Raw genomic sequence first — 11277 nt, 5'->3', positions numbered from 1 at the left:
CCCTCTACTAATGGAAAAAGCACCTTCCTATCCACCCTATCTATGCCCCTCATAATCTTATACACCTCGATCAGATTCCCTCTCAACCTTTGTTGCTCCAAGGAAAACAACCCCAGCATATTCAATCTTTCCTCATAGCACAGACCCTCCAGCCCAAGCAGCATCCAGTTAAATCTCCTCTACACCCTCTCCAGTGTAATCAATCCTTCCTATAATGTGGTGACTAGAACTGCACGCAGTACTCCAGTTGTGGTCTAAATAACCTTTTATACAGTTTCAGCATAACCTCCCTGCTCTTGTATTCTATGCCTCAGCTAATAACCTATCTTTGTGACATCTACAAATTTAGCTACCATGCCTTCGCTCCCCTCATTTAAGTCATTGATGTAAATTGTAAAAAAAATTGAGGCCCCAGCACAGTCCCCTGTGGGACTCCACTCATCACATCCTGCCTATCAGAAAAAGACCATTTATGCATACTCTCTGTTCTACCAGTCAGCCAACCTTCTATCCATGCTAATACTTCACCCCCTAACCATAAGCTTCATTTTCCGCAATAATCTTTCATGTGGCACCTTATCAAATGCCTGCTGGAAATCCAAGTACAGTTCATCTACAGGTTCCCCTTTATCCACAGCACATGTTACTCCTTCAAAGAACCCTAATAAATTGGTTAAACATGATTTCCCTTTCACAAAACCGTGTTGACCCTTCTCTAACCAGCTATAACCTCTTTGATGATCAATTCTAACACCTTTCACTCAGCAGACGTCAGGCTAAATAGCCTATAGTTTCTAGTTTTCTGCCTCTCTCCTTGAATAGAGGGGTTATATTTGCCTTCCCAACACCAGACCCTCAATATGGATGGTAAGGGGGTGAAGGGTTATCAGGGGTAGATGGGAGGTTACAGTCAGATCAGCCTTGATCTTATTGAATGGTGGAGCAGGCTTGAGGGGCCGAATGTCCTACTCCTGCTCCTAATTCATATGTATATTCGTATGTTAGTAACTTTTTCAACAACTAACGACTGGGACATTATCAGTTCTGAATTCAAAGCCAGTTCCAGACACTGGATTAACATCCCTTTTGAAGTCATTGTGGAGAAAGAAGGTCACATGACTCGAGTGACCATTTTGAAATCAGTATATGCCTTTGAGAACTGGGAAATCTGCAGACTGCTGTTTTAACATCAATTGGATAGGAATCCAGCAACGTGGTTGGTAAGTTGTCAGTTACCAGCTCTCAATTCCACAAAGCGTGCTTGAGTTTGAAAATCTCTGATCAACACTTGCTAAGCGGTCTAAGCACAGAAAGCCTATCATGCTGTAGCATCATTCATTGCAAGGATTTACATATTTTTATCCCCAGCCAGAGACTCATCGGAAATGAACCCCGCCACAAAGGAAACACCCTCTGGTCTTTAACTTCTCAGACTCTGGAAATCACATGAACTGATATTTATTTCTGTGGTTCTTGTACAGTAAGGCTACTTTTTTTTATCCCCCCTTGACTGTGTGCATGTATGTGTGTGTACGGTGGGACGGGTGGGTGGTGAGTGTTAGTGTTTGTGTTTGGAATGGGTCGTTGCGGACATTCAACCCAGGTTTTGAATGTGAAATAAACTAACCTTCCGAGTTAATCATAATGAGTGTTTGCTGCAGAATATTTGTAAATTGAATCACACAAACTGAGGGATTGGGAAACCATGCCACCACATACTTTAAAAATGATTCAAAACACCTTCTACTTAGGAACAAGTGATGAAAGGAAACAGATACAGTCTCTTTCCTGTTTGTAACATGTAAAAATGCTGGGGGGGTATACAGAAGAGAGGAGACAGATAACAGGCGAAAGTTACATAAACAATAAAACAGAAACAGTGAACAAGAATTGCACAAAATGACATTGATATCACAAAAAAAGTCCATGGCTACCATAGAGACAAAGAAAGAGACAATGTAAGGGGGAAAACAGAGATAATGTGACACAAAAAGGATAATAGAGGAAAGTGCCAGATATAGAATGACATGGTGGTAGCTTTCACTGTGAGCAATATCGTAGGACATTGTTGTATCTTACATGATGAACACAGGAATGTTCAAGGTGTTGACTTCATGGATTACATAGTGGATACTAGGAGCCCTGGGACTACACTTAGGAGGTGACATTCATATTGGTCAGACTTTGGGAATGTGGTGGGAGGGATGTTTCCACTGCCTATTGTTTTGTCATGTTTTCTTTTGAAAAATATACTTTGTTCATAAAATATCTGGAAGAAAATTACAAAACATTTCTAAATCACCATCACAAAAAGTGCAATCAGATTCAACTTTTACACATGGATTATGAGGTGCTTCAATACAATTAATGAATATTACAATCATTTCAATATGGTCATTACAGACAGTCAGACAGTGTAATGGGATTGGAGTTATCAACATACATCATATTGCACTCTGAGGTGCTTCAATAATACAATTAGTATTCAATGCATACATTCATTGTGAGCCGTACAGCCCGAGGGGTCTATACAATTCCCCGCCCCTCGGTGCGCTATGGCAGAACGGTCTTAGACAGCAACCTTTCCCCATTGGGCCTTTGCTGCAGCTGCCCAGGCTTTAGTGTGTCCCGCAGCACATAGTTCTGAACCTTGGAATGTGGCAGTCTGTAATAGTCGGTCAGGGACAACTCTTTGCACTGGAAGACCAACAAGTTTCGGGCAGACCAAAGAGCATCTTTCACTGAGTTGATGATCCTCCAGCTGCAGTTGATGTTTGTCTCGGTGTGTGTCCCTGGGAACAGCCTGTAGAGCACAGAGTTCTGTTTTGTGTTCAGGCTTTTAACAAGGCTCTTTGGGGCTTATCTACTCTCCCAAAATAAACTGCTTGAGACTGTAGTTTGTTAAAACATCTTTTTATTTACAGTTACTGTATACATATTGGGACCTCAGCATCATGTCTTCTGATACTAATCCTTTACATTTCCCCCCAAGTTTTTATCCCAATTATATGCATCTTCCTGCACCTACCTGAGATCCTTGCAGAGGCAACCAATGTTGAGGAACAGGCCTCATTTGGTTATTGCTCATGGGCAACTCATGCTTGGTGGAGGGGGGAGGGATGGTGGGAACCCAAGGGGCTCCTCAATTAAGCCGAGCTGGAAGTTGCATGCTAAAGGCAGGAGGAAAGTGTGAGGTTCACAGAGGCTGGGTTGCGGACAGGTTAGCAGTGGACTAGAATATTTATGTAGAGCCGGGAGAATTTTCATGTGCACACTATGCCAGTTGGTAGCTCAAAATATGCAAATGAGGATAGAGTGTTTATTTGCATATTAAACATGGGCTCCCATCTGAAATAGGCAGTTGCCTGGCTGCCCATTTCCCCTAAGGGTCGGAAATTAGAGCAGGAATAGGGTAGTAATTGCCGCCCTGTCATTTTCGGCCTGCTGCCATCCCATTCTCGGCTATTAAGTTGAAATCTATGTCCTCGCTAATTTTTTATACTTAAGGACACAGATACTGACAGATACAGCTGTTCATAGTTAATATTAATTTGTAAATGAGGTAGCATAATTAAAAATACCTCTTTCCCAACTTCCAAACCTGCAAAATTCAAGGGGGCAAATGATTAATAAGGAATGGGAGCTCAAACAGGACTGAGTACCCAGGTTTCGAAAACCAAAATGCCAAGATTTGGGCGCAGCTGATCAGACACGCATGCTGGAATGCTCAAGTCAACATTATGAACTAGAATAACCTCAATCTTATCTTGAGCAACACAGTACATTAAATTGCTTGCAACAGGGTGCAGTCAGACATGATTGTAGTGAAAAACAGACTCTTCAAGGTTGGAGTTTGCGTAACCTGGAAATTGCTGCCAAGAAGGTAAGTCAACTTGGTCAAATGTGTACTCACCTGCACTGACTTGTCCATAAAAGCAACACATTCAGCAAATTAATAGTTACATGGTAAAGAAGATTCTTTGTGATTTACTTTTTAAATTACTTGTTGAATAAGCTGTGTATAAATACAGTAGCCTGCCACTCAGTCAGACACAATATTCCTCTTGCATGTGATCTGCATGGTCCTCTACCTGAAGTGGGAAATAGGTTTTTCTTATATTCTGACACAGGTATCACCGTACTAGGGATCATTTTACTTTCTTACAGCCTTAAACTTATGTAATTTTTAGTGCATTTGACCAGTACCTATTTTTACAGAAAGTATTTTTTTAAATTGCTTTGTGACAAAGTTTATTAATCCATTAAGGAGGTGATCCTGTAAACATGGCGCGAAGAGAAATCAGTTCATTTCTACTGCTGCTTTCTGTGAACATCATCTCCGGAACAAATTACTGCGGTATGTTATATTTGCAAAACAACATTTTTTCTTCTTTAAATATTTTTTCTGGTATGTTAGCATTGCTGGCAAGGCCAACATTTGTTGTCCATCCCTAATATTATGCAACTCATGTGAGTTCCTCATGATTTTCCAAATTTGAAAGTGCTGCAAAATTATCTGGAAATAATGCTGGAAAACAGAATAGAAATATTTTGTTCTTTCGGTATATCTATTCTGGGAACATGGAACATATTTGCAGAATTGCATCCCCCAAAGTTAAAACATAGATGGGATAGCAGTGAGAAGAAATTATTTAGAGACATTTTCTGTTTAATTAATTACAAACTGATAGCCAAGTAATAATTTTCTACGATGTTAATCTCAAGTTCAGCTAGCTCCTTACATAAGTAGATGTGTTGCTAAAGGTGTATCATTATTCTGAAAAAGCTTGGCTTCCCTGATAGTAGGCTTTAGTTGGCTGCAATGCATAATAATCTAATTCTAAAATTTATGATGTCGGAACATTACAATTCCACAAAGGGCTGAGGCTGTAAAATTCTAATAAAGAAAGTGCAAAATACAGATTTGAGAAAGAGAGAGTGACACAAACAATAAAAGATAAAAGACAGATTGCAACAAAGTCCAAAGATGAGGATAGGGAAGGAATCATGGAATGAAATTATTTAAGAACCACATTTTAGAGGTAAAATAAACATCGTCTGCTTTTATATTATGCTTTTCAGTTCTTAAGGAACAATTTTCTTTTTCTGTTACCCATCATATTTGACCAATTGCCTTTTAAAATAAATTGGTATTTTCCTAGGCTAGTATCCAGACACACTGGATTCATCTGGAGGAATATCACTTAGGTTCCTTTCAAAACATGTGCTTCAAACAATCCCACCCCCCACAACCCTGCCTCCCCTCCAATTTTCTAGTATATGCTGCTCCTAGGTGATTCAGCATTGCCTTGTACTGCACCGATCTGGAAAAACTGACTTTTGTTTGTCTCTATAAACAAACAATATACTGCGCATTATCCCCTTGCTTCCTTATGTTTTTATTTGGTATTATGTTTATCTTCTCCATCTGTCCCAACCCTTCTCTGTAGAGAAGATATGACAGTTTTGGTCTGATTTGTCTTTACTTTGCTATCACTTTTCCTGTCTATTCAATGCCATCTAGCTATCAATTCTACCCATGAAATGAACAATGCTTTGCAGTACTGTAACGTAAAATTAACAGCGTGACTCTCCAAAACCAGGCACTAATCTGTTTCTAGGGGGCAGCAGTATGCAATGCCCCTGGGGGGGATGTTTGCTTGGTTTTGACACCACATAGAATATGACTCTACTATGGGTGTTAACCCTGTTTGAAATATTACTTAAGGACTCCCTTGAACACTTAATAATCATATTGTTGTTTTCAACATTTTAAAGATTTTGAAAGTACGGCTACTCCCTTTCCAGTCTTATTATGTCTCAGTTGGCATTCAGTCAGACGGTGTTAATTAGATTCTGCCAGAGTAGAATTGATTCTGTAATTGGCTTGTGTTGCACTGACAACTGCAATATAAATGCAGCTTAAAAATATTACAGTTCCAGTGGTAGAAATTTAAATTTTTGGCATTCCAATGTAATTAAGTAGCTGAAAATTCCAAGTTATTAATGATCATTTCTCTATTCAACAAATATTAGGGAAAATACTGTGAATTGCAAGTATATTTTTGCAGATTAGCTGTGAAATTAAAAGTGTACAGAATTGGTGGTAACCTTGTACATGGGTTGTTAATTGGTTGGTTATTTGGAGACAGCGAGCAAGCATAATGCCAATATTCTCTGACTGATGGGATGTGACAAACAATGTGCCTCAGCAGTTGAAACTGGGGTCTCAGCTTTTCACCATATATATTGCCTCAAGGCACGTGGCTAGGACCAATCGTCTTCTGGCCTCAACTACTGAAAATACGTGGATGATATGAGAGTTGCGGGGTCTAAGCTGTGGGTTGTGGTCAGCGAGGTTCAGGCAATTCTCAATGCTCTCAATGAATGGTGTGAGGAAAACAGTATGCAACTAAATGCTACCAAATGTAATGCCATTCGAGTAGACTTTGGAAGACATGAGCACATGTCCCTTGACATATAGTTAGGCAATTACACCCTGGCAGCAGCGAAAACCTTAAAAGTCTTGGGTATACACATTCAAGCTAACTTAAAATGGAATGGCCAAGTGGACAGTATGCTAAAAAAAAATGTTTATTCTCAGATCCATCATCCTTTTCAGACTCCCTGACCAACAACTCCCTGCTGTTGATCTACACGGAGTTCGTCCATCCCTTGGTTGAATATGCTGTGCCTGTGTGGCACCCTGGTCCCACACATACACAAATCCCTCAGGTTGAAAGATTGCAGAAGCACGTGCAGCGACTACAGATAAAAGAAATGCTGTCTCACATGGGTTTCAGAGCCCAGAGTCAATGAGGCATTCCTTCATGGAGATCAGGGAGCTGAAAACCGATGCTGGATAATTCATTTTTCCAGTGGTGTTGATTTCACACAATGAGATAAGCGTGCAGGGATGAATCAGTCTTGTAGGTGGTGGTACAGGCTTTCCAGTAGAAGCAGTGTAGATGGGCCAGGTGTCCAGCCTGGGCCAGAGCTCCTTGCCTGAGATGCTGCTAGTTAGATGATAAAATGGCAGACTGAGTCTTTACGGTTCCTCAAGGCAATATTACTGGTTCCACAAGCTAGATGTCCATGTCCCATGACTCCTAGATCTCCACTCTGGCTTTGACAATGAGTGTGTATCCCTCAGCTGGATCCCTGAGGTTGTTGAATCTCTGTTGGACCCTAGACTCCAGTTTTTTGGATCCTGTTCGCACACTTGTTGTAAGCGGTGGCCGATTTGGAACTAATGATAGAATGGAGTAGTAGACACTTCATAGGTAAAAACTCTGGCCTGAATTTTCCCGTTGGTGATTTGGGGGGCGGAGCCCGCTCGCAGAGGGGAAAATGATGCGGAATGACATCAGAAGGAACCCCTGACGTCATCCCGGTCCCTTTAAATTTTTAGGAAGGCGGGCAGACAGCTAAATCAGCTGTCCGCCCGCCGACCTGTCAATGGCCAATTAAGGCAATTGATAGGCTAATTAAGATAATTAAAGACCTGCCCGTCCAACCTTAAGGCTGGTGGGCAGGCCAGGAGCCCCAGCGGGCTCCTGATAATACATGAAACCTCATCCACTGGCGGGATGAGGTTTCATGTCCGTTTTAAAAAAGTCTAATAAAGTTTATGTCATTTTTATTAACATGTCCCATCACGTGTGACATTGTCACATGAGGGGGACATGTTAATAATTTTAGTATTTTTCTATTTTTTGACTTTTCTTACCTGTCACTAATCTCCCTGAGACAGGACTTTGCCTCAGGGAGCAGTGCGCTCTTTCCCGCGCATGCGTGAAAGAGCGCACTTTGACAGATGGGGAATCCCTTCCCCCGCACAGGAAGTGCATAGCGCTTCCTGTCGGGCAGGCCGCTGGGTGGGCCTTAACTGGCCCACCCACTCAAAATGATGTCGGGCCCCGTTTCGGTGGGGGTGGGGGGGGGGGGGGGTCGGCTGTCCGCCAGCTGCCGAGCTGGTGGGGCCCGCTACCCATCCGAGGGCAAAATTCTGCCCTATATGTTTATTTACAAAGGTACTCAGCAGCAACTAAACATGTGCTTAAACTTCAAACTCTATCTCTACAGTACTCCAACTACTAACTACTGACTGCAGACTACTAACTATAGAGGTAGCCTGTGCTACCCTGCTATTGGATACTAAGATCATGTGATCTTCCATAATTACATTCTTCTTAAAGGTATATTACACATCAGATAACCACATCCCTCCCCCATTACTCAGAAATACATTTTATATTTACAATTACAATTTTCTCAAAATAGCTAAATATTTACACTGATAAGCAATTTATGAATTCAATCTTTCTGGGGGTTTCCTTATGCGTATAGAGTTTCTCAGCTCTACAACTTCAGATGCTTTGTCAGAAATCTCCTTGTCTGGAGTTGCTTGAACATCAGGTGCTTTGGTGGGCTCCTGCAAATCAGTATACTCCACTCTTGAAGGAACAACAGATATGTCTGAACTGGGTTGAGTTCTCTCAACATGAAACACTGACCCAGTCGTGAACACTGGTGGGATAATTTTTTGGTTCATAGTTTCACTCTTTCTTAGATGATCCACATGTCTCCATATGACTCGGCCCTCCACCTTCACGTGGTAAGATAGAGGTCTAGTCACTGCACTTATTTAACCCGGTAATCACTTTGGTCCTTCTCCAAAGTTCTTCATGTGTACCTTCTCTCCCACAGTAAATTTCCTCTTACGACTATGCCAGTCGTGTCTAGTTTTCTGACTTCCCTGACTCCTTTCCGCCTTCCCACCTAAATTTGGCATTATTAAGCTCGGTGTTTCATCAATAATTCCGCAGGTGTGACACCTGTTGTTATGTGAGGGGTGGTCCTATAATGGAAAAGAAAGCCTGTTAGCTTGGCAGTTAAGGAATCTCCGGTCAATTTGTTCATGCCAGCCTTGAATGTTAGAACTGCCTTTTTGGCCAGTCCATTTGAGTATGGTAAAATTTTTACGAGTGATACCATTGAGGCTGAAAAAATGCTGAAACTCCACACTCGTAAATGCTGTGCCGTTATCAGAAACAACTACTTCTGGTAGTCTGTTAATGGCCAAACTTTGACATAACTTCTCAATTGTAGCAAACAGCAGTTGGTGATTCCACCTCATATATGTCCGTCCAATTTGAATGGACATCAATAATGAGCAGAAATATTGTTCCCATGAAAGACCCAACATAGTCAATGTGTAACCGCACCCATGGTCTTCCTGGCCTCTCCCAAGGGTGTAATGGAGCTGCTGAAGGTAACTTTCGCAGTTGCTGACATTGCACACAATTCTTCACTGAGCTCCCTATTTCTCCATCCACCCCAGGCCACCAAGGTAGCTGTGAGCTATGGTCTTCATTCGGGATATTCCTGGATGTGCACTGTGTAATCCAATTAGCAATTGCTCTCTTCCTTTTGGAGGTACTATCACTCATGCTACTCACAATAAGATGCCACCCTGGCTGCTTATTTCATGCATTCTGTTAAAGTATGGGTTCATTTCATCAGACACAGGCTCTTGTAACCAACCATGAAGTACTTGTTTTCGTACTTGTGATAGGACTGGATCCCTACTTGTCCAGTCTCTGGTCTGTCAAGCAATAAACAAATTCTTGAGGAACTGGGACTTCCACATCCTTTCTTGTAAAGGCAAACAACTAACTGCCTATGTAAGAAAGTATACTCGTACGTTGCCAGGATTAAAGCCTTATTTGTGTTTCTGTGTCTTCTTTCTACATGCCTTCTTCTTTCTAGCGCTGATTTTAATCTTGACCTTTTCGGTTTTAATATTGGCCAGACTAATCGCAGATGCAAGCTCAACTTGAGTGAACTCAATGGTTGAGTCTCTCAGAATTTCATCATCTGTCTGCTTCTTCGAAAATTCTGCAGCTTTTGCCTCCAAAGTCTCTTTGGCTTCACATAGCTGATTCTTCAGCTCTTCCATCTCTTTTTTTGTATTTGTTTGCTGTCTACTGGAAAATTGAGCATTGTTGTGTCTTCCCTGCCAACTCATCCTTCAGTTTGGTCAGATGGGTGCTGAATTCTTTCCGTTTTTCTTTGTACTTTTCCAGTGGTACAAACTTTGACCTGAGGGAATCTCGTAGTGTGGGAAGGTCTCCCAGCAGGTTTTCTTTTTCCTTTTGGAGGTTGCTCATCTCGTCTGGATCTCTGTTGTTAAGCATGGTCACTTCGAGTTCCTTCTGCTGTTCTTCCATGTTTTGGCTCAAGACAGCCTGCATTTCTTCAGGTTGTTGAGTCTTTACACATTCCTTTCCCAAAGCAGAAATGCTTCCTGCTTCCTAATGGAATCTCAGTGGTTCCTCAAGGCTGATTGCCCTTAGCCAGTTGTGCCCTAGGAGGCTTGGTCCTCTGCCTCTCAATACCAACACTGGTAGCTTTACCGATTGGCTCCCATAATGGACAATTACTCTACTTATGCCTTTGACTTGGATGTCTTCACCTGCGTATGTTGTTTCTTTTAAATTTAATTGATGTTCCCCATTACTCAGATATTTTAAGGTATGTTCCCCAATTGCTGTAGTGGAAGCTCCTGCGTCCACTTCCATTTGAACAGGTCTACCATTAACTTTCACTGTTGCATAGGTTGGTTTTTCCAACCTTCAAGTTATACAATAAATAAATATCAGAATCTGTTGCTTCAGGCTCTTCTACAATATAGATCTCACTGGTTTTTTTTATTTTGTTTAAAAGTCTGTTTGACTCTTTCCTTACACTGTCCCATTATGTGTCTGCTTTTATGACAATAAAAACATTCTGGCCAGAATTTTTCAGTTGGTGGATGGGCTTGGCGGGAGTGGGCGGGGGTGGTCACCGCGATTGGCTCCACCCTGCCATTTTACATGGGCGGGCCAATTAAGGTCCGCCCAGCATAAGATGTGAGCCGTAGCGCTCAGCGCTACCTGTGTGGGCGGGGGGGGAAGAGAGAGGCGGGGCCAGCGCATGCGTGCGAAAGAGCGCTTCAATCCCCCTGAGGCACAGAGCTGCCTCAGGGAGATTGAAGCGGTTTTCAAATAAATAAATAAATGGATCGACTGTGTCACACGAGGTGGGACATATTTTTATATTTGATAAAAATGTATTTATTTATTTAATAAAAGCTTTAGGAAACCCCCTCCCGCTCATTGATGAAGTTTCCTAAAAAACGTGAAGGCTGCTTTGCCTTTTCGCCTGCCCGCCAATCTTAAGCTTGGATGGGCAGCGTCAACAATGACCTTAATTATTTCCTTAATGGCCTTAATA

The 11277-nt window shown here is 41.8% G+C and overlaps 1 protein-coding gene across 2 annotated transcripts in view; it reads left to right on the top strand.

Annotated features, from left to right (window-relative positions):
• The first annotated feature begins 1439 nt into the window (after positions 1-1439).
• Positions 1440-11277, top strand: part of LOC144680813 (uncharacterized) — a 34868-nt gene continuing 25030 nt past the window's right edge. The window contains exons 1-2 of one of the 2 annotated variants that reach the window (XM_078542222.1): positions 1440-1480; positions 4268-4357. In XM_078542222.1, coding sequence (XP_078398348.1) covers positions 4285-4357 — 73 coding nt within the window. In that variant the 5' untranslated portion in view covers positions 1440-1480; positions 4268-4284. Of the gene's footprint in view, positions 1481-4058; positions 4131-4267; positions 4358-11277 lie in introns of those variants that run through there. The other variant, XM_078542225.1, reaches the window with a different exon arrangement.

The sequence above is a fragment of the Cetorhinus maximus genome, chromosome 5 (assembly GCF_964194155.1).
Source record: "Cetorhinus maximus chromosome 5, sCetMax3.hap1.1, whole genome shotgun sequence".
Classification (NCBI taxonomy): Eukaryota; Metazoa; Chordata; class Chondrichthyes; order Lamniformes; family Cetorhinidae; genus Cetorhinus; species Cetorhinus maximus.
Note: the sequence above shows the minus strand (reverse complement) of the source record. Positions and strands in the feature narration are given on the sequence as shown.